At 39.3% G+C, this 24463-nt stretch overlaps 1 protein-coding gene across 1 annotated transcript in view; it reads left to right on the forward strand.

The window, feature by feature from the left end:
* Positions 1–24463, forward strand: part of rngtt (RNA guanylyltransferase and 5'-phosphatase) — a 118856-nt gene that overhangs the window by 22636 nt on the left and 71757 nt on the right. Inside the window, exons 7-10 of the mRNA XM_085381591.1 lie at positions 1576–1685; positions 3412–3513; positions 20747–20882; positions 24047–24118. Of these exons, the coding sequence (XP_085237717.1) occupies positions 1576–1685; positions 3412–3513; positions 20747–20882; positions 24047–24118 (420 nt within the window). The remainder of the gene's footprint in view (positions 1–1575; positions 1686–3411; positions 3514–20746; positions 20883–24046; positions 24119–24463) is intronic.

The raw sequence follows: 24463 nt of genomic DNA on the forward strand, positions 1-24463 counted from the left end.
CCCGTGTGGTTCTGGGATCTTTGCTCACCGTTCTCATGATCATTTTGACCCCACGGGATGAGATCTTGCGTGGAGCCCCAGATCGAGGGAGATTATCAGTGGTCTTGTATGTCTTCCATTTTCTGATGATTGCTCCCACAGTTGATTTTTTCACACCAAGCTGCTTGCCTATTGTAGATTCACTCTTCCCAGTCTGGTGCAGGTCTACAATACTTTTCCTGGTGTCCTTCGAAAGCTCTTTGGTCTTGGCCATGGCGGAGTTTGGAGTCTGACTGTTTGAGGCTGTGGACAGGTGTCTTTTATACAGATGATGAGTTCAAACAGGTGCCATTCATACAGGTAACGAGTGGGGGACAGAAAAACTTCTTACAGAAGACGTTACAGGTCTGTGAGAGCCAGAGATTTTCCTTGTTTGAGGTGACCAAATACTTATTTTCCACCCTGATTTATGAATAAATTCTTTACAAATCCTACCATGTGAATTCATGGATTTTTTTTTCACATTCTGTCTCTCACAGTTGAAGTGTACCTCTGGTGCAAATTACTGACCTCTGTCATCATTTTAAGTGGGGGAACTTGCACAATCGGTGGCTGACTAAATACTTTTTTTCCCCACTGTATGTGATATTAGACAAGCCTTTAAAAAAAATAAAAATAAAAAATGCTGATTTAACTTTAGTTTCTGATGTCCTGTACTCTGATTCACTTCACCTTTACAAGGTCATTAGAAGATCATCTGGTGTGAACGTATCAAGAGTCTAGAATAGATGATAAATATATGTATATGTGCAGTAGCCCTAATATGAAATGCACATTGTCCCTCCTAGATTTAAAGGTGAGTAATTAGCTTTATACAGGGAGAAGCTCATACACAAGGTGAAAAGTTGTGTATGAGCAACCGAGCTGAAGTGAAAAACGTGCACATTAAATAGTAATACTAATAAATAAATATTTTCCTTTATATTTGTATTTTTTTTACCCTTCAGTTTCTTAATAGGTCCTTGGATACTGTGTTGTCAGACTACAGAACAGAAATCATAATTTATAATGTATTAGTATACTAAATAGTATTTTCTATTTATTAAAGCGTGTAGCACAAACCTTCATCATCACATGGTTTTGTGATATCAAGCATTTTGTTCATGAGCTCCCTAGAAATAACCGGGAATTGCAGATTTCTCATAAATAAGGTAACACAGACCTTTTGCCATATCTTTATGCAGAACACTTGTGCTTGAGTGTGTAGTCAACCCCCACAGGCTTACATTGAGCCAGGAAAAACCCTGCATCTGTTTCCATCACTCATACTGGGAAAAGGGGGTTGATCCAGAGTGAGATGCGGATTCTTGAAATAATTAAAGTGAAAATAACATTCAAAATAGAGAGGAGTGAAAGCAGGAGTTTTAATATTTGTACCTGTTGTCTCGCACAGGGATTCATAAAACAAAGAGGCAGCTGTTTGGAAAAGTATCACCGGTACTCAATGTGTTTTTCTTCTCTGTGTAGGAGGGAATAAATGTTTCTTAAAATTCATTCCAAGTTTAGCCTTCTGCTTTTCTTCTTTTATCTTCCCAGGGTGCAGTATTTCTTGAAGGTGTCAATGTGAAAGGCGTCACACAGGTCACCATACAACCCAAGTTAGGCGAGATCCAAAGAATGTGCCAGGAGATGGCCGAGTGGGACAAGTAAGAACCTTCCTTTTACCTTTCTTATTTTCCTCTGGGAAAGTGTGTGTGTCTGTTTACACATGTGTGGGTGTACTGTACTGTGCTATGAGTGACTCATTTGTCTTAAATCACCTTTTTTTTCCAGAGAAAAAAATCTTTACACTCTCTGACAGGCGGCAAAGTCAGGAATAGATGTTGCTATTCTGGAGAAATATGCCGCTGCAGCTTTTTTAATGAAATTGCAGAGCATCAGCTCGACTGCAGTGACTTGTCACAGCGCAAGAAAACAGCCCATGCTGCGATTTCCATGGCCTGCTGTTAAAATTATTTTTGTTATGTCTTTGTTTGCTAATATACTAAAATCCTCACATATTTATAGTTTAGGAAGTTTTTCAGTGTGTAGCGCCAAAGTTAGTTGTTGTTCTCTTAGTGCACTAGGTTGTCATAAACTATGTTATGACTTAAGCCACAAAGTAAAGTGTCTGAGAGGTGTTTCTTTAATGCATCCAGTTGCTTTTGCAGAGATTATATTTGTTTTTGGGAACCTGTGTTTGTGCGCACAAAAACTCTGTAAAAAATGTCTTCCAATGGTCTTGAGTTAAACAATAGATTTGACTGACTCTGTCAGAGGTTATATGTCAGTGTTGCATCCCAGCTGTAATATATTGAATATTCAAGACAAATAGTTCAGATGTATTTGCAATTATCAGCTTGTTCTCTTTGAACTGATGAGAGAACTATTAGGTTTGCCAGCTGCCTGTTGGTATCCTATCATATGTATGCATATTACACTGCCTGGCCAAAAAAAGTCACCACTGTAATTAGGCAAAGGTAAGAGGCTTCTTCTGGGTGACTCCTGCAGTGATTCATGTTTTGGCTGGCAACAGGTGATGTAACCCTAACTGATGCAATGATTCGCTTTCTAAACAACCGTGTATTAAGACATTGTTTTCACAACCATGCGATATCTCCTTTCAGAAGAGTCTAATTATTGGTTTGCTTCAAGGAAAAAAACAAAACAAAAACAACAAGGGATATTGCTGAAACTACTAAAATGGGGTTAAGAACTCTCCAAGGCATTATGTGGTTGGAGAGGATTTAAGAGTTTGAAATCATGTCATCATAAGCACCAATAGTAAAACGTATGACTATGTTTGAGAGTGAAGAAATGTGATAGTATTTTCGCATGCATTCTGCAAAGAAGGATTGGGACTAAACGGCAGCGCAGCTTAAAAAAACAAACAAAAAAACTGAAGCTAAATCAAAAAAGGCTTTAGTTTGCTAGTGAGCTTAAATATTTAAACATGCACCCATCATGTCTTGTGCCTACCATACAAGCCTGTGCATGGTGGTGTTATGATCTGGGGTTAGTCAGGTCGAGGTTAAGCCCAAAAGAAATTAGGACGGCTGACTACCTGGGTATACTGAACCACCAAGTTTGCTCTGATTTTTTTTTTTCCCCCTTCCCGATGGCACAGGCATAGTCCAAGGTGATGATGTCAGGATTTAAATTGCAAAGGACTCGTTCAGAGAGCATGAGACATTATTTTTAACCCCACTGAAAATCTTTGGGATGTGCTAGAAAAGACTTGACTCCCTGATCATTAATAGAAGATCCTGAATGGAATAAATGTGACATTTCGTAAGCTTACCGAAACAGCCAACCAAAAATCTTCTAAGCTGTGTTTAGAGCCAGGCTGAAGATCAGGCACACATGTAAGGGCTGTTGTTGCTGTTTTTGCAGGTCTGGTTTTCCTGGTGCGCAGCCTGTGTCCATGGATAGGCAAAATTTGCGTTTCCTCGAGCAGAATCCATACAAAGTCAGCTGGAAAGCCGACGGCACGCGGTGAGTTTATGAGAAATGACTGCTTGTCTTCATGTGTCAGTACAGGTATGAGACTGTGTGTCTCTAACTTCATTGTGTTCAAAGTTCAATGGGTTTTCTTTTGTGTCAGTAGGCATACCGTAAGTTTATGTCCTTCAGAGTTGTCCATCAGAGATGCTCGTTCTCATTAGGTTTTAATTACAGTGATTTTACATGGCTAATCAGCAGGAGTGCTCTTTGATATCAGTGATGTTCCCTGCATAATTACCTTCATATAACCTGAACAGGATTACTGACTCCAGTCTCTTACCCCATATAAAAGAGAGAGCATGGGGCACTTCTTCTGTCTGGTCACATTTTAGGTTGAATTTGTTGTTTTTCTTTTGTTTTATCTCTCTGTTACGTAAAGCCAGTGCTGAGGGAAAAAGAAGTGTTAGTATTCTGGTAGTCCGCTGTGAAGCCCTGTTTCCCTCGCTGGTGCAAATGTGCAGTGTGCTGGTGAATATTTAATGACTGCAGTCATTTTAAAGAATTTTACATATCGGTGCTTTAGTTTCCCCTAAGAGAGAGACTAGCAGAGTACAGATTTGGCCTCTGACCAAGATCCCGCTAATGTGTGTAATCAGCTTCCATTATTTTCAGAACATCTTGAAATTGTTGTTCAGCTCTGCTCTGACGTTTGACTGAAGAGGGACACTGACCTCTTCCTCTGCTGCCTCTGGCTCTCGTCTGTCACCTTATTTCCCTCCAGCACTTGATTTTGAAAAGTAACCTGATATTTTTTTCAGTTGTGAAAAACAGATGCAGATAGAGGCTCCGTATGCTATGAGTCACCACTCAAGCACAGGATATATTGAGGATATAATGCACCACCTTCTCCTCAAATTTAGCAATTTAAAAATGGTAAAATACTTTTTACATTTTTAAATCCAGAGGACATATTGCTTGAAATAATATTTAAAATAATCAAAGAAGGTGGGAAAATCCATCTTGGGGAAATGTGCATGATAAAAACTTCAACTGGTGAAATAAAAGGTGTGCTACAAAAATCTATGAACAAACCAAAAGATGGAGCAAATATTAAATTGGTACATTGTCTGATCTTTGTACTATACATGAACTCTAAAATGAGATCATTCTTCCTTGTATTTAATTTCCCATTTTGAAGCATTATAGTTACTCATAAAGGATCTGTTAGACATAGTTCCTGAAATATCAGGAAGTATGTCTTCATGGTCTGGTCCGGTACAGTCTTGACTTGGGCCAAGAATTCCCTAATAACAAATGTTAAACTACATATCAGTATACAATGGATACATACCTGTCTGTCGGACACAGGAATTTAGAATGTATGACATTTAATAAATAGATGATTAATGGAAAGTGTATTTTTATGTCTTACAACACTCGTTTTGGGAGGAAAAACATGAAAACCAGCCATAATGATTTAATTCTATTTGCACTATTAGTAGTGGGAGGAATGCTTGCATGTATGGCATTCCCATGTGTTTAACCTCATTTAACTCAGAATAATTTTTATTGTTACATGTTGTGGCTACTTTTTCTGGCTAACTTCAAAATAATGAATTTAGGGCATTTTTACTGCTGTCGCATGTCAAAACTGGTTAGATTTGACCCGAACAGTATCTAAGGGTTGACTTTGCTATTGCTTGCCCTTTTTAATAATGTGTTACTGTCATAATTGATTATGTCTTAATCTGCATGTGCATGTGGTTCTAAATGGCTCACTCTTGTCTGAGAAATACTGAAAACAGCAGTGACCACAGTGATCTAGAGTTGATAGTTTTACACAGACGGTGCTGTGGTCTTACTGCAGAATCTGGCTTTGTATGGTTGATGTAAGTACTGTGGAACACAGGGTGAGTGTGGAGGGCTCTAATCCCATGTATGGCAAATTTCTAGGCCAGTGGGTTGGTAAACAAAGTAAATTCTTCTGCTAGTTTATTTCCAACACCACCTGATTTATTTATTGATTTATTTTTAACAGCGTCGACTTTCCTGAGCTGTTTGTTCATTTAGAGTCTGCAGATAATCCAGCTGACTGCTTCTTTTAGATTCTTTGGGTGGCTTGCTTGCTTGTTTTGACCTAGTTAAAAAGATAGTAGACTGTTGGAACAGATTCTACCCTAGTAGGATCAAGACACATTCTTCTGACTGAGGTCACAGGAAAGTCACAAAGTATTCACAGACACATATAACTTTGGTCTTTCATGGCGTTTGTTGACAAAAGGAAAAATACAAGATAACACCTTTAGCTTCAACTATAGTGTGTTTGAGGTTGAGGTGAGCAACAGCAGCTTGCTGTCTTGGTAAAGCATATATTGGCTTGGGCTGTGTTACAGCCTCCTGTGATACAACGCTGTATTCAGACAGTGCTTTGCTAGATTAGAAGTGAAAGTGATTTCTAAATCCTAGCTGTAATGGGATGACTAATTCAATTGGTGTGATCCAGTCACTTTATCTGGTCTTGATTTCATACTTCCTCTAACCTCAGTCAACTCTTTCTTAAACTCTCCTAGTATAATTGGAGTGCTGGAGGTCCAACTGTCATGTTTGGGTTGTCCTAATACATAGGTGTCAAACTCTGGCCCGCAGCCTAATTACATTTGGCCCGCGAAGCCATACCAAATTACTATTAGAGCTGGCCTACTGGTATTATACAGCTAATATATATATTGTTTAGTATTAAGCTTTGCTTGTTCCATATTCAGTTTTCCAGCAAAACTTGTTTGAGTCCATAAGAAAAGATTCATTCTTATATCTGGAGGAAGATTTTTTTTTTTTTCAATAAATATTAATGTTAGCCCGCGACTTTGTTCCAGTTTTGAATTTTGGCCCACTGTGTATTTGAGTTTGACACCCCTGGACTAATACATTCAGCTCCCTTTCAGTTACTGTTTTTTCGCTGCGACTGCTTTCCAAACAATTGGGGCATCATGTAAAAGAGGAAGCTTGGAGATGTTTCGTGTAGAAGTATGATATAAAAATGTTGTCACTTTTCAGCCATATGAATTAATGTCTATTTCTTGAGTTGTGGTAAACAATGTGCCCCATCTTATGTTAATATATAAATAAAAATGTTTTCTGGCTTCTTTTAGAATACCTGCAAGTTCTTGAAACTTGTTGACACTCGGCTACAGACATACATATTTCTTATTCACATCCTGCTTTGTGTGTGCGTGTTTTGCATGCGCATGTGTGCGAACAACATCAGAATGCAAACCACAGCATATTTACACGGCAAAAGGTTTGATATGGTAGACTTTGATGGTCTTTGTTGTCAGCATAGCGTCAGCCTGCTGTTTGCGGTTCTTGTGCTTTTTCAGCAGTTCTCTTTATTTATCATTGTTGTCTTTTTGACACACGGTGCATGCAGTACGTCTGACAAAAGCAATGGGGTTTTTTGTAAAAGGATCATGCAGCATTGTGGATATTCACAACGCAGTCTTCGCTTTGGTCTACATACAAGTAATAAAGTTGCGCTTGGAAAAGAGAGGCTTTTGTTCTCTTTGCGAGGAACAGCCTCTTCTGATGTTACTTTATTCTCCAAAGCCAAGGGATGGATGAAAGCAATCGAAAATCATGTTTCCTTATTAGTGCCCGTGCTTTTTAATTTATCCAGTAAATAGCCATGTGTGTCATACAAGTTTATCTTTTGTGTGTGAAATTGAATTTACACAAAAGAAGTGATGATGAGAGGCGGTTTGGTGAGAAATAGATTTTTCTTCTTCTTTTTATTAAATCAGTGTTATTAAATTCCAACAGTGTAGATCTTCATTGAATCTGGACTGTAGGTTGGACTGGACAATATTAGTGGACTGTGATTGTGAGTCTTCTAGAGGGTGCAGAGCAGGGCCATGGCTTAGTCCTTGATGAATTTAATTGGTGTGACAAGTCTGGCTTCAAAATAAATGTGGCAAAAAACAAGTAAATGTTTATTGGCTTCTTTCCCCTCTCTCTGCACAAGTGCAGTGAGCTAAATGTTTTGCTTCTTGTTGACGAAGAGTTGAATGTGTGAATAATCTAATGAACAGTTAAAGGAAGTTGCAAAGTTTTAATGTAGACATGACAGTGATGAAAATGTTTTATTCTTCCTTTGCTGGTTCTTGGAGTCTGTTGTATTTCTTTACCATGCTTGAGTCAATATTGTTCCAGTAGCAGTAGTCAGAAAACCTAGCTTTGCCTCCAGTAAGGTGTAGTCATTCAGTTGTTCCATTTAGAGTAGAGGATCATTGTTGTAGTGGTCACAAATACACAACAGTGGGAGTACAGATTACAAGTTCTACAATTCCAACAATCCCACTCTTGCATTGCAAAGCTGGGATTGTTGTGACTTGTCCAACAATCGAGTGGCAAATCTGACTCATGTGGGAGCACTCCAGCTGAAAATTCCAACTGGCATCTCAAATTTTTGGCTGTCCACTTCAAGTGTAACACAGCATTAATCTGTTTGTCATATAATTGCCATGATGTGCTGTAAGATCAGTGGTACCTGCCTTGGTGATCATCAGTATGAAATGGGGATGTGTCCCGCGGTGATTCTTACATTAACATTCAATTCCCAAAATTTTCAAATGCAACTGTATAAGCTTTTTTATTTATTTATTGGTACTGTAGTTGTTGTGGGCAGCATATGCACCCAGATGGCAATTCTTCAGGAACTGAAGGGAGCATACAAAAGGATCTAGTCTGCCGTTACATGCTAAAAAAGGAGAAGATGCAGAAGGAGGTCCACAAGCACAGGAAAAAATACAAATGGAAGATGGCAGCTAGTGCACCTGCTGCACTATGCTTTGGTCCATTTACCTCAGAAGGCTTCACCCCAGAGTGGTGGTGGCAGATAATTGTATTTAACAAAATATTAATGTGTGGTGTCCTTGTATTGATATAATACTGTCAAACAAAGTGTAGTGATACAATAGTGTATATTTTTTTTTGTTTCATTTTTTACCCACTCCTGTTGTTCACCTTACAAAATAGTACCTAAACTGTTTTTTTGTTTCGGTGTTATAAGGATAAGATTGAACTGAAACGGGGAAAAGTCAAATGTTGGAGCTGGGAATGACATCACTCCCGATTTAAACACGTTCCAGTAGCAAAATTGGAGAAGCTAGATTTGTTTCACTGATTTGAGGTGATATAACTAATTTCCTTCGGGATTAATAAAGTATTCTGATTCTGATAACTATTGAATTCCGACTCGGAAACCTGGAAATTCTGACTTCCATGCAACACACTTGTAGCTTTGCTTTGACTCGTTAGTACAAAAGGCAAAGTAAATTATGGAACTGCTTTGCTGTTGACACATTCATTTGCAACAATTAAATATGCAATTTTGCATTATGTTGGATGATAATTGTAAGTAATTAACTAGGTGTCAAAAACGCATGTATTTCTACTGGTATTGGTACTAACTACTAAATTTCTGATACTGTGACATCACTAGTATGAAATCCCTCCGGTCATTTTGGTCCTCAGCACCCCCTACATCAGTGGTTCTCAAACTTTTTTTACTAGGCCCCCCTTTGTTTGACAAGAAAAATGTTCGCGTCCCCCACCCGCACGCACGCACGCACAAACACACCCTCCAACCACACACACCCATATTTTGCTCCAATGCGGTTTATTTCACACCTCAAACATTTAGTAAACAATTAAGTAAATACAAGTAATCTGCAATAAATTACAGGTAGTAAGAAAATGAACTACTAACTCCTTTACACTACGTCCACACCAACACGGGTATTTTGAAAACGCAGCTGTTTCTATGCGTTTGGACCTTTCGTCCACATGTAAACGGCGTTTCGAATCACCGGAAACTGAGATTTTTTAAAACTCCTTTTTTCCGTTTACGTGTGGACGAGGAATACAGAGTTCTTCTCGCAACGTCAGAGGTATGTCCCTTTTTTCACGTCACACTGTGCACCACGTTATTGTTTACATGAGATGAATTGCAGAATGGCAGATATTCAGATTAACAGTGACAGTATTTTGTCTCTATCTTCAGGTTTTACATGCTTACAAACACACACACACACTTACTGTCATTTTATTTAGAAAGGCAGAGGCGTCACGGTGTAATTATTTTACGTGTAGTTGTTTTTTTTTCCTGTGTAATAATATTCAACATTGATATCAATACATTTTTCAAAAAATGCCTCTCTGTGGAAATTGGTTTAAAAACATAAACAGCTGTGGGATACTGTTTGTCCGGGATTTGAACCGGGGGAACAAATTGTGGCAGGATCAGCCTGGTGTTATTTGTATCCCGTGTTAACTTTACTGTATAAAGAGCTAACATCTCCAAAATGTCATGAGTAGTTAGTCATTACAAGAAGTGTTTGTGAACTAAAAATCAAGAATGTGTGATACTGTTTGTCCGTGATTTGGAGAGCCCAGCGCGTGCTCCCGACGAAGGGAAAACCAATTATGCAGGGGAGACCTACCTCGGCACTTGTGCAGGTGAAGCCAGAGGGAAGATATGCTTCACCATATTTTCTAGTCTTTGGCTTAGAATGAAGTTGGTTTGGAATAGGGCTGTGCGATATGACCAAAATCTCATATACCGATATAAGACCTCTATCGTCCCGATAACGATATAAATCACAAAAATGTAACATTTTCTGTAAATTCTGTGAATCTCGGGCAGCTCAACTTGCCTGAAGTGTTTCCAGCTGGGCGCCGTATACCTGGAGTCCAGTGTTTTAACCGATGCATGAAACTACACATTTTTAGACACAAGTTGTAACAGCCGCCGTTTTTTTTTTTTTTTTGGTTTTTTTTTTGTGTGAGTGTTTATTACACGGCGTGCTGCGGGGAAAAGCCTGTTCTAACGTTTGAGTCTAAGGTTTATTTCTTAGCACCTGGCGGCTCTTTTTAAATTCTCATCCGTAAACACTGCATACTCTTTCACGTGATTCAGCTTTTATTGTGAAAGGTTTATGTGGAAAATAAACAAGCGGACACGCGTTGGTTTTACCGTCATTGTTGTTAACGACAACGCATACAAACAGGTACTTGTCCGTCCGTAGTGTGGTTATATTAAATATAAGAGAAAGAGAGAACTTTAAGAAATTAATATAGCCACTACAGTGACCATCAAAACGATGAAAAAATATTGCCGTAAACAGTTTATTTTGTGACACCACGAAACAAACGATAGCGTAAAATGAAACGATAGATGTTTTTATATCTTCATCCGATATATATCGTTATATATCGAACAGCCCTAGTTTGGAAACATATTCAGCTATGCTTCATCTCATGCTTTGCGTGTGTGTGGGAGCCCCATCAAACACCAGTCCATTACGCTAGCAGTGTCCAAGCGTTGTTTTTGCTTTTTTCCCTTTTCAATGGCTCTGCGCCCCCCCTAGGGGCCGGGCCCCACACTTTGGGAAGGTCTGCCCTACATGTTGAATTCCAGATGTTTCTGCCAGGGGCGAAGGTTTGCCCTTCTCAAAACTAACACCAATAGATTTGTGGTCATTTGTTCGATGTGCTGCTGGGGTCTAATTCTAAAATTTCTCAAAGGATAAAAAAAAGTATACATAAGCAACAGCAGGACTTGCAGTCTAAGATGATGGAAGATTGTCGAGTTGGTGGGTTTTCATTAAGATGGCAGTGGTAGGGCGTGATCTTAAATTGTCATTCTCTTGATGGATTACATGAAATGTGCAGAGCATTTCTTATTAAATGTCCCACTTTCTTTCCAGTGGCATTTTTAAGGCCTGAAATGGACTTTTAATAGGAAATTTGTCTCTCCAAGGTGGCCGTGAAAGATTTTTCTCTTTGCATATTGCTAGGGGTCCTCACTTTAGTTTTACATATTCTTAATCCCTTTGTTACCCTGGTGAGGATAAAAAAAGTTTCCAATTCTAATGAAAGCAATTTTTACTTTTAAATGAGTAATTTCTTTTTTTTTAAATATCACATGCAAGTATATTTTTTTTTTTACAGGAAAAGGTTAAGTGAGGAAGAATGTTAATTTTCAGCAGCCTGTAATGGTCTAACAGAGTTGCTGTCAGGATCAAATCGGTGTTTCTGGCAGTCTCTTCTCATGACTACAGGGCAACGCATCAACATCTGTGACAGTTAAACTACCTCACTCAGTACCACGATAACATGCGTGACGGTGACAAAGTACTGACGCTTCCCCACTCACCTAAAAATATTATATAGCTTTTCTCGATGCAACCAGTCATACAGTGAGGGGGAAAAAAACAAGACAAAAAACAAACTTGTCACTTGCCTGCAATCTGCCAAGGGAGGTGGCTTCTAATGGGCTTTGGAAAGACAGCAAAATTAGTGGATTTGCCAAGAGGGGAGACATAAAGTGAGTTGGGGTTTTTTCACCTCTTCTTATACAGCCTTCTGTCAGGGCTAGATTGGTTTGTGCCCCAGAGATGAAGGGCAAAGAGAAGGGAGAGAGCCAATTATGTTCTTAGGCATTTAAACAAACAATGTTGCTCAATTTGGACTCAAAGAAACTGGACTTGAGAAAGTTTTGGACTTTTTTAATTGTCTCTTTAAAGTCCTGTTTCATCCCTGATTACCACTCCAGTGATTTATTTAAAGAGAGGACACCAATCCAGTGTTTTTCTTTTACATCCCAGATGAAATAATGTCAGTGAAAAAGACTTCAGTGCCATCTTTCCCATTTTTTTTTTTTTGGCTCTTTGGTTTTCTCCGTAAGACTGCCAGTGTTTTATATAACAAAATAAAATAACACAAAGATAAAACATTTATTCATTAATTCAGTATGCTTAATAAATAATTACAAATGCATATGTGTGTTTGTGTTTTATAGTTTCTGTTTGTTATTTAGTTAATTTCTTATTTCTTACTATAACACACAAAATCTTTAAGTGTGTGTATCTGTGTGCCTCCTGTGGGGCCCACACAGTCAAGAGTTCAGCTGCCAAATGGGATTAAAATGTGAAAATTATTATCTATATCAGAGTATTTAAATCAGATTGATATCCACAAAACTTCAGTAATGTATTAGGTATTAAGGTGCCATCAGATTTCCAGGCAACCACCTCACAAATGGCTAAAATTGGGGGTGGGGTCTTTGTTTGTTGTGGTTTTTTGCCTTTTGTGGACAGCACAGCAAGCTGCATTGTATCGTTTTAATTTCACAGAAACATCTCATTTATATTAACAGAAGCTGACTTTTACATGATATATAATAAGGTCATCATGTGTTCTACAACTACCGGTCAATTAGCTGATTTTACTCTTTCGTTTCTACACCCTTCATTTCATAACCAACAGCAAAAACAGGCCAAACAACACTGTAGCAAGGGCGTGTACTAGCCTAGTGTCTGTGATGCTAATGATGATAATAGACTGCACCAAAATTCTGTCTTGTAAGTTATTGAAATTTTGTTTCAACAGGGAACTTGTTGTTTACATTACAGGAATTTATTCTTACTGGTGTTCAGTAAGCTTTAAATTAGGGCTGCTCCTCACATTTAATTCACTAGTCTCCTAGTCAATTAAATGCATCCCCAAAAAATGTTTAACCAGTCAAAAAAACCCTGTCAAAATTGAGCACAGTTAACATTGTCTATACAATTATAGTGTGTGTAGTTTTTGAACCCATAGTACTGGGTTCCTTAATCCTTGCCCAAGTAGTGGGCAACAATAAAGGATTAGTTGCCTTTGGCTGCATATGTAAGCCTCTTTATAAAAGCTTAAATTTGTAAGTATTTAAATAGTATTTTGAGTCACATGAGTACTGCATCAAGCAAACAAATACAATATGTACATCCATTTGTTTTGCCCACTTTTTCTTTTTTTGCGCTTCCGTCTAAAATGAGAAATCACCCCGCCCTCCCTATGGGGGGAAAAAGAAAGCACCGTCCCTTGAGCAGCCCCTTGACGCATCACTAATGATGTGCAAAGCTGTTGGATCTGATCTAAACCCTCCTCTGGAAATCAGCTGCTGTCAGTCATGCCTTGTAGACTTGCAGAGCCGATACAATGACCGTCTGTGCCTCATTAGGGCCAAAGAGTTTGGGGGATGTGGCTCGGGAATGCGCATAACATGCGAAGCACCCAGAGAGCCGAGGAGGAGGTGGGCAGAAGCATCCACTTGTCTGAATAAATGAGCATATTATATTTCACAATTTCCTGTTGTCCATAAGAACAGAATAAAGTATCTGCTGTCAACATAATTTAATAGAAGGAAGGAGGGGAGGAATGGTATTGGTATGAAGGTGTGACTGTGATGAGGAGGAGGACCACTGGGAGTTACACAGAACTAATGGTCTCTACTTTCCTCTGAACGTACTTGACAGCCGTGGCTAGTTGGCTAATTAGACAGCGGGGGAACTTCTTCTGCTCTGTGCAGACCTGTTGTGTCCCCACTGGTTGACAGATCTTCTCTGTTGTGACACTCAGCGTTTCTGTTTGATCTTTTTAGCCATTGTTCCTTTTCTGAGATAAAAGATATTAGCCCTGCACACAAGTATATCTTTCTATCTGCAGGAGTTATCATTTTGCCTAAACTAGGCAACACAGGCATTTCCTGTTCCCTTTCTTACCCTGCTCCATCCTCAGCTCCACTGAGGATGGAGTCAATCCTCTCCCACCCAAAAAATGTAACTGCTGGCCCACTCACCATTTTTTTTTTTCCCCTTCTCCACCAACATTTCTTTTCTTTTTTCCATCCCCCTGCAGTATCCACAGGACGTGTCTCCACCTGCTTTATATCTCAGGATTAGTGTGTTTTTACACTTTCTCCTGTCAGGGAGGTAGGGGTGTGTGTGTGTGTGTGTGTGTGTGTGTGTGTGTGTGTGTGGTCATACTCTACACATAACACCATCTTATGACGGCCACTTTTCTTGACCAGCGTATTCCATAAGTTGTACAGGGTGGGCCATTTATATGGATACACCGTAATAACATGGGAATGGTTGGTGATATTAAAGTCCTGTTTGTGGCACATTAGTATATGTGAGGGGGCAAACTCCTCAAGATGGGTGGTGACCATGGTGGCCATTTAGAAGTCGGCCATCTTGGATACAACTTTTGTTTTTTCAATAGGAAGAGGGCCATGTGACACATCAAACTTATTGGTAATGTCACAAGAAAAACAACGGTCACATATACTAATGTGCCACAAACAGGACAGAAAGTGTCCTGTCTGTGCATTAGAAACCATTTGATTTATTTTAATAAAATCCTGGTTCTCTACAATATTTGAAAAGGATTATTTTTTTACTTGTTTCTATCATGTCATGGATAATAATTTAATGTATTTAATGAGACGCAGGTGTCTGCGCAATAGGGAACCCACGCTTTGTTGAAAGATTATCTTGTCATGTAAAAAGTGGTCTTCTGGAAATATGAGTGGGCTCATATTGTGACAAATAATCATAATGACCCCTCAGGGACTCCTGCAGTCAGAAGTCAGCTCCACCTTCTTGGATGGGAGTAAACAATGGTAGTCGACATTCTGCTCTACACCCTTAGAAAACTTTGCGCAGAGTCACGTGAACCAGAGCTTCAGCTGCAGGTAGTTCTGGTTAGTGTGTCTGGGCAGGTTGTCAGTTATGCAGGTCATGGTAGTCTTAAGCACTTTAGTTGAAGGCAACTGCACTTCTTTTTAGGGTCTTGAAAGTGGATATGGACGCCTCTTATATGAGAGATAAAATGCCTTCAAGAACCTACTAAAAAAAAAATCCACTTGCCTTCAACTCAGGTACTTACACTGTCTAAGTACTTTGAGTACTTAGAGTGGCACTACTATTTACATCAGACCTCTAGAGCATGAGGACTACTGCTTCACGGACGATCTGATATCCTCGTGTTAGTGTTGTTCCCTCGTCATCATAAATAATGTTGTTCCAGTTTCAACATTGCAAGTGACCAACCACCTTCTGCTGACGTCATCCGTGACCTCAAAAAAACCCCCAAACAAACGCCTTGAAAAAATCGACTTCACTTGCGAGAAGAGAAACCGCCTCTGTAAGGACAATATTTATAATGCTTACTGTTAAAGGAAAGCATCCTGAAATGCAAAGAATTCAAGTTCCTAGATCGGCGGACAGAAGCAGTTTCTCTTCTCGCAAGTGAAGTCGATTTTTTTAAAGGCGGTATTTTTCAAAGGCACAAAAGGGGAATGTCACAACAATGTGATAGGTCACTTACAATGTTGAACCTGGAACAACATTTATTGTGATGATGTGGGAACAACACCGACACGAGGATATCAGACCATCCACTGCTTCACCATACTGTGGCCCAGTATGGTGACTGTGAAGTCCATCTGACCCCAAGAGTGGAGAGGCAGCTGAATGATACCTATGGTCTCCACGTGTTTCCTGTCAACCTGCTTTTAAGACATACTTCAGGGATTCATCTGACAATTAAATTGATTGAATCCAATTTTACTTATCTGGCACCAAATCACAGCAACAGTCACCTCAAGGCACTTTAAATTGTAAGCTAAAGACCCTACAGTAATACAATAAAACCCCAACAATCAGACAACACCCCCTGTGAGCAAGTATTTCGCGACAGTGGGAAGGACGAACCCCCTTTTAACAGGAATAAAACTCCAATAGAACCAGGTTCAGGGAGGGGCAGTCATCTTGCATTATAATACATCTATTACAGATGTGCCCCAGCTGCTGGACTTTAAGCAGATTTTAAATAAATATGACCAGAATGACTATTTGGCTAGCAGCTCCCCAGATGTCTGTGTGTGTATCCATGTCTGCAATGAAGATTAAGGCTTTAGGGATGAGAGGGGCTAAGGCTAGCTAGGGAATTATTAACTAGTACATTGGCTGATGACCAAAATAAAACAAGACCATACATAAAGACGCTCATATATCATTATATTTCACCAGATATACTTTGGTGCGGTCCGTGTTGGAGGTCCTGGGCCAGACATCTCCTTTGAGAGTCAGCAGGGTAAATGGCATTGGCACATTACTTGTGTAACGCACATCACTGTTGCTGGTGTAAACTTCCACACACCCTCACTCTTGGCATCTTGACAAGTTTCCCTATTTGAACCAGCTGGTGTTGGTGGCATATTTATTAGGTCTAATCCTGTTGTTTATAATCGTGGAGAGTCACAGCAGGTATGAGAAATTTGTGTCTTTGTCCTTTGGGAAGTCATTAATCTCAAATTCATCTCTGTCATCCAAATTGGCTTTCCGACAATGCGTAAATCCCTTCAGTGTGTGTACTAGCTGTAAGTTGGTATCACATGAAAGTCTTCTACCAATTTTCTTCTGGTTTGAAATACAAGATAATTTGCTGCAGTTTTTACTCGCATTGATTAGGATACTTAACCTTTCCAAATACAGCAGGGCTTTAGTTGCTCATTACGACATATTAGTTCTGCTTTATTCAGCACTTGGTATTTTGTTTTAAAGAGCAGCCAGCAGACTGCAGAGTGTAATTGAGTTCATAAGAGGTGTGTAATGAAGCCACCAGATTCTCTCTCTCAGTGGAATTAACAAAGACAAGCCTACTTGACTCTTAACTAATCAACCATTAAACAGATTAATGTCACGCATATGGATGGATGTTAAGTTAAACAACAAAAATAAGTTGAGTGACATTAATGGGACTTGTCAACTATGGTTGAGTTTCTGGGTTTTGTCATTCTGTACATATTGTTCTTTAAGTAAAAAAAAAAGACAACAAAGAGAGCCTAATAAAGATCTATTTGACATGGAAAATCTAATCAAAGCAGTTGGGTAAAAACAATGCTGAATGCTCACACCTGCTGTTATACTTGGAGACTGTTCTGGAGGAAACACAAAGGCAACAATGGTGTCTGTGTTTTTGGGTGTGGCCCATCTTTTTTTAGCTCATTTTTGGGGAACCAACAGAAGGGAAGATCAAGGATTTAAGTCTGTTTAATGTCCCTGTTTCGAAACTGCTTTTAATTATTTGCCAGCTCATTGTGTTTATTGATAAAGCAGCAAACACAACTGTGCCTCTCTGGGTATTCTTCAGGTATTATTTGGTACTGAAATGTATGTATTTTATATCTATATAATATTGTAATATGTATAATATCTTTAAAACTAGCACCCCAAAACACATCATTTGTTAGCATTTTGTATTCAAATAATTGAAAACTATCAAAGGTAATGGAGTTTGACAGTAAAAGAAGTGTATGTATTAGCTGAAAACTTGGCATATTCTGACAGTGGGTGTAGTGTGTCCTGGTAAAGGTGCTACTATCTAATAGAAAACCCTAAAAACTGAGTTAAGTCGAGTCATGGATTGGCCTCCTCAGAGCCCAGACCTCAACATTGTTAAAATCATTTTGACAGAGAACAAACAGCCATCATCCAAAGAAGAGTGTTAAATGCATGAAGAACTATTCCTGAACACTGCTTAAAAAAGTATATAAGAAAGCTTATATACTTATATAAGATAGTCATACTTTCATATTGACTTTCAAGCTTGTTAGAATTGTTCGAAAAAAAGTTTTTGCCTTATTTGCTGCACATTTTGATAGATCCTTGCACCTGTTTCTCATTTTCCTTTTAAAATGAAAAGAAATGAGGAACGGCTCAAGGCTCAGTATTTTCGAATATTGTTCGACCTCAGTTTTATGTATCTTAATGAAAAGATGATAAAGCAACCTGGCCCGATGCACAAAATTCATCTGGCACAGTTCAATTTAGCCCCAATAAGAAGAAAACGTCTCATTAAATGAAATACATTAGGTCAGTTTTTCTAAATTAGACAGCACCAGCAGAAGGATGGATCCTTAAATTATAACTGGGTTCCAAATAATTTGGATGACTTATTTTCCAGATGGAGTGTCTACAAAATAATAGATTAACATGCATGTGGTGGGAACCCATATCCAGTTAATTTGTAACCCCCACGCCTCTAAAGAAAATGCCTGAGAGAAGAACATCTCAGCTCACCTGTAGTGTTTACTTTGGTTATTCAAAGATACCCCCACCCCATCCTTGTAGTGGTGCAGATGGAGAAATAAGGGTGATAAAAATCTAAAAGGGGTCTTATCCTTCATGCGCTGGCAGTGCGGCACACCTTATGAGTCAAACTAATACCAGCCACATGCTCATATCATGACCCATGTTTGAAAGCTGGACTGTTTTAACAGCTTTTAACAGTCCAACAGTCGCTGCTCTCAAGTTTTGAATCTCCCAGATTGGCCTACTCAAGGGTGGAAAAGTAATTTTCCAGCAGTGGATTGTCGTTTCACTTTCTGTTTTGCTTTTACTTAATATTACTTTTGAAGAATCCCAAAGCAGAAAAAATAAAGATTATGATGGACAAAATACCAGCGAATCCCTTGCAGTGTAATACCATTTAATCCAATAACACAAACAATGTGTGACCCCAGACTGACCATGTTGGTTTTCTTTGAACAAAACAAAACAAAAAACCTTTAAAATGGTAACAGTAATAAATATATACTGTAGAGACAACAGCATGAAATCACACAAGGTATGTTACGTTGCTTTATTGCTGCAAAAGTTTAGCTTGAGGAAAACAGACTGTAGAAATGTTGTTTTGTGCCTCTTTATCTCACCTGCAAAGGCGTGCTGTGGATTAGCTGAGCATGGGCCACTGGTGATGTATGCAGTTTGAAGATAGGTTATTACTCTGTGCTAACAAAGTGTTTTTGTGCTAGTGGAAGATGCTAAGGGACTTCTGTAATAAGAAAAATAATTGGTTTACCATCGAGTAAAAATTTTATTAAGATGCTTTTTGTAAAAAGAAAACAAGTTGTAGTATCAGCCACCTTTAATTCTTTTTAGAAGTAAAATAAGCAAGCTTTTATGTGTCTGTTCAGTTTCAGCCACACTGATCACAGCTTTTAGTTTGCAGTTCTCGTTAACTGCAGCTAGATAAAAGGAAAAATGGGTGCTTTGGTAATTAAGCATCTGTTTGGTGATCTTTCCTTTTTCAGACACGATTAAAAGCTCTTGCACCTTTACCTATGGTTTTTTTTCTTTGTTTGTTTTTTCAATTGAACACAGCTCATTTGCACATTGGAGGCATACACAGACTCTGTGTTGTTTCTCTTTGCCTACAACAATTAAGCTTTAAAGTATTATTATTATTATTATTACCATACTTAATCATCCAAATAAGCTAATGAAAGAAAATTATAGGCCTCTTTGCTTGTCTGGAGAAATTACATGAAAACAAGCAATACAAAACATTTTAATAAAGTGGCACAAAGGCTATAATAGTTTACCCCAAAGAAACAATTAAACATACTTTGAGTGAAATGGAAAACATGTACATTTTGAAACAGTTATGCTGAGATGCTGTTTTTCTAATCTATTCTGTTCCTGTTCAGTGAATGTGTTGTGAAGGAGCTCTTGATCGACAGGGTCGAGAACACACACACACACACACACACACACACACACACACACACACACACACACACACACACACACACACACACACACACACACACACACACACACACACACACACTTTACCATTTTAGTAGTAAAGATTCAGCCAATAGGTGAGGCCAGTGCTTTGCTTTTTTGGGGTTGAAGCTGTTGTCTTTGTTGCAATTTAAATCCCCCCTTTTGTATAATGGAAACAAGGAAATCATTATTCTTAAAAAAAAAAAAAAAAAAAAAATCATTCAACTGCTTGGGTTAAAATTGATGGGAGACGCGTATAAATATAATGTTTTTTGGGGGGGGGGGTATGTTGGAGATGTACGGATTTATGGATGTATGGATATGTTAAAAGATAAAAGCTACACAGTACTAAACTTAAGCTAGTTTGTGATGACCATCCCTAGTTGGGCTTTTTTAACACATACAGAAAACATACCATAGTTAGAAAACAACTGATATCGCATAATTTGTGCACCAGCCAGGATTTTGTAATATTTAATTTAGACATTTGTGACGGCTGGGAGGCTGTTTAATCACTGCTAATGAAATCTAATCTAATCAAAGCTCCCACTTGTAGTTCTGATGAGGATTAGCTTCATTTATGAAGATCCCAACCAAGTAGTCCCCAACAGTGTTTTTGATTCATAGCATATAAAAAAATGTAGGATTTATTGCCAGGATTTTATTGAATTTATGACAGCGTTACAGTTTCCAATATATTCTTTATAACTACTTGAGTTTGGGGTTTCAGTGGTTCTTCTTATAATCATTGCTATCACAGCGATTAACACAAATAAAACTTGTTAACTTGTACTTACAACTAGCTAATGATGCATCCTGTTTTTCCACAGGTACATGATGCTCATCAATGGAAAAAACGAGGTGTACATGATCGACAGAGACAACGCCGTCTTCCACATATCAAATCTAGAGTTTCCTTTCCGGAAAGAGCCACGTGTCCACCTATCAAATACTCTGTTGGATGGGGTAAGTTATGCTTCTTGTCCAGCGTCATCTCCAATTCCAAATTTGCTGTCATCCTGCTCCTGCTGCGTAGTCTTTTTACGAAATTAGAAAAGGCTAATTGACACCAGCTGTCAAACCTGGTGCGAAAGGTGAGCACGTTTCAGTTTGAAACAGCAGACTCCAATTGCACACATCCTGGGGAAAGCACTAATGAAATGTTTCAGTTTTCAGTCTTTGTTCTGCGTTGTGTTTTTGTTGTTGCGCTCTGCTGTGTGCTCAGCAGGGGTCGGTGACTTATCCTTCCACTGTAATGCCAGGCTCTGACTTCCACTGGCGTGTCTGTGCAGCGTGTGTCACGCAGGTCCAAGCTGCACCACTGCAGCAGGTGCACATGTATGAGTCATCATGAAAACATAGGAAACTGCTTGCACGTTCATGTCATCAGTGATTATAAAGCCAGCCAGACTTTGTTTTTGTCTTTCAAATACTGAAGATTACAAATAAGTTGCCTTTCATTCTTTATGTGTTGCTCCTGGCTTTGCTTCGTCAAAGTTTTGAGAGTTTATGCAAACACCAGGTTTGCGCTTCCTCTTAGCTTAACAGTTTCTGATTGATGTGGTGAATTTAAGTTCCTCACTCAGGCAGGATGTCTAATTGCAGCGTGTTAAGTGTTCCTTTGAAGAAGCTGTGTGGCCGTGTGTTTAGATTGCTGCAAGGTTTGTTTTGACTCGTGTTTATTAATCTGTTGATGCTTCTGGCTCTTAGCTGATAGAGGCTGTATTTTTTAGTTTATGAGGATCCCTTTAGAACCCAGCCGTGTTGTCTGATATTCTTCATCTTTAGCCCAGAGCCTCTGGTCTTTGTCTTTACATGCTGTTTTGTGTTACAGTTTTAATGAGCTTTACATCAACTTGGGTTCCAATTTTGGATGAATGCACAGTGTAGATTGAATTCCTGGCAGTTTCCTTTGGTCACATTAATGTATTCATCCGCTGCTGTCTGTCTGCGCCATGGTTCAGTGCACCAGATCCATAATGATGGCAGCAGCCTCCTGGAATTACATCATTTCTCCTCTCCAAATCCTCCTTCAGAGCTGTGCATGCCTTGCATTCACACCTTTTCTCCTCTCCACCAATCTAGCTGTGGAAATTTAGTTGTGTTGTCTGGTCCTTTGCCCTGTGAGATGTGAAGTAAAATTACGTCAGCCAGCAGGGGGAGTTTTTATTGTAACACACTTCAAGTAGTCATTAGGATGCAGGTACTCAAGCAGAAGTTTCTCATCTTGGGAAAGTGGCTGGTAGATGACAGGTCTATAACAATTTTCCATTGCACTGAAGGCTGCTGTTAAATGTTGAAATGTAAAGAAATTGTTGCCTTTGGGTTCTTTTAAGTCAAATAAATCTTAAAAGAAATGTTTTGACATACTCACTTTTTGCCAATAAAGCGACAAGAATAACACTCACGTTTGTAAAATACCAGTAATGGGCAATTCGCTCAGCTCATCACATAGACCGCTTTTACTGCCAGCAGGGTTGGAAGTGAATATCCATCAAGTTACCAAAGGATGGTAGATGTCCAGGCTCTACTGACCAGTCATGTTTGAACCAGTAGAAGAAGAAAAAATAAGAAAATTTTCCTCCTACAGTCATTGGAGTAGTTGATTGGTTTCAGAATAGCTAGGGATGGGTATCGTTTAGGTTTTATCCGATACCGGTGCCAAATCGGTACTTTTGAAACGGTGCCGGTGCTCAAACGGTGCTCAAACCGGTGCTTAAAGAATAGAGAACACAAAATTGGTCCAAAAACCTCTCATGCTCAGCTGTTTTTTGTAAAAAGATAACAATGTTAGCCTTTTCTGCAGCTATGGGGCATATATGGTATGATTCTTGGCTGGAAGAAGTGCTTAAACAATGGAAAAAACACAAACTTTGTCCAAAAACCTCTCATGTTTAACTGTTTCCCACTTTTTCTTTGGTCATTTTAGCCTTTTTGGCCAGGGTGAAGGGAGTATCTGCCATCAAACAAGAAGACAGCCGCATGTAGCTATGATGATGTTTGCTAGTTCACCTTACATGCATTAATGTAATAACGTGGTTAGCCTACTCAACGTAAATTACACCCGAACAACATTTAGCTACTCACGCAGAGAAGAACGGCTGCTGCTGCATCATCATCCGTCATCATTTCTGCTACACTGGCAGGGCTAGGGGCCAGGACTCTCCTCTTCGTGTTTTTGGGGGATGTTGCATAACAGGCAACCCACCCGCAGTAGATGTGCTCGGTGTGAGGTCTCGCAGCAAGCTATCAAATACGGCGCATTTCTGGGCTTTTAAAAAAAACGCTATGCGTCGCCAGGTGTTTCATCGGATTTGATAAACTACCGTTTATGGCACCGGACACCGGTACCCATCCCTAAGAATAGCTATAGGACCCCCCCCCCCCCCCCCCCCCCCAAAACAACGAAAAAAAGAAGCTAGTAAAGGTTAGTTTCTGATCTCGGTAACAGAAGCTTCATACTTCATACTGTTGGTATTGTTGATATGAGCCTTTCGGCCTCCAAAATACTCATTTTGCTTATTTGTGTGTCCTTGAGTGATGTCTTACCTGTTACTCGTTTATCTGTCAGGTACATCACTAGAGCACAGTTAGGTGCCTCTATATTTTATGAGGGGCGAGGGGATAAATATAGTTCTCTATACGTAGTGAGTCAATCTCAAATATTTATCAGCTAAAGTGTAAAACGTTCCACTTCCACGTCATCTTCACTGTTACTGTTGTGCACATCTTTTAAAACTAATCACGTGTTTCTTATGAGTGTCAACCGTCATGACTGCACCTGACCTCGACCTGACAGCCTTGCATAATAAATGTGCAGTGCTATTTCTGCTTCATGTCCTCCTTGACCACACAGACACACCCTTGTGCACGTACTTACACACCACACACCTGGCTTGCTATCTTTTTGCACCGCCACAGGCATCTTCCTCTCTCAACATACATCCTCTAGAGAGTTCCCACACTTTCTACATAGCAGGTTTCAAACAGGAACCTCTTTTATTATGCTGTAATGTTAAGACCTCACGTAATTCAGAACATTTACTTTCTATCCACTTTCTGCATCTTCTCCCCTTTCCTTTGTCGTTTGTCCATCCCCCTTGACCGAATCTTTGTCTTACTCCTTGCAGGAGATGATCATCGACAAGGTGAACGGTCACCCCGTGCCTCGCTATTTGATATATGACATCATCAAATTCAATGTGAGTATGAGAAGGTATCGTCTTTTCTTATGGTTTTTATTGCGGAAGAAGTGCCAGGTCAAGATGTCAGGTAGAATCAACTAAAAGGACATTGTATGCATTCTATTAATGCTGCAGTCCGCCTGCAGCTGCTTCTGCCCTCTGCTTTTTTTACTCTTTATTTAAGGTTCAGCAAAAAGGGTTTCTTATTTTGTGGTCTTAGTCGGTAGCAGGCTGTATATAATCCAAACGGGGGACTGTATTACGTGAAGAAGCACTGACATGGTTTAGGATTTGCTTATCCCTTATACCTGAAAATTCAAACTCGTGGTTGAGTTCCTTCAGTGCTATAATGCAGCAGGCAGC

This window comes from Rhamphochromis longiceps, linkage group LG15, assembly GCF_057381845.1.
Source record: "Rhamphochromis longiceps isolate RC_006_pf linkage group LG15, R_longiceps_female_GT1.1, whole genome shotgun sequence".
In the NCBI taxonomy this organism is placed as follows: domain Eukaryota; kingdom Metazoa; phylum Chordata; class Actinopteri; order Cichliformes; family Cichlidae; genus Rhamphochromis; species Rhamphochromis longiceps.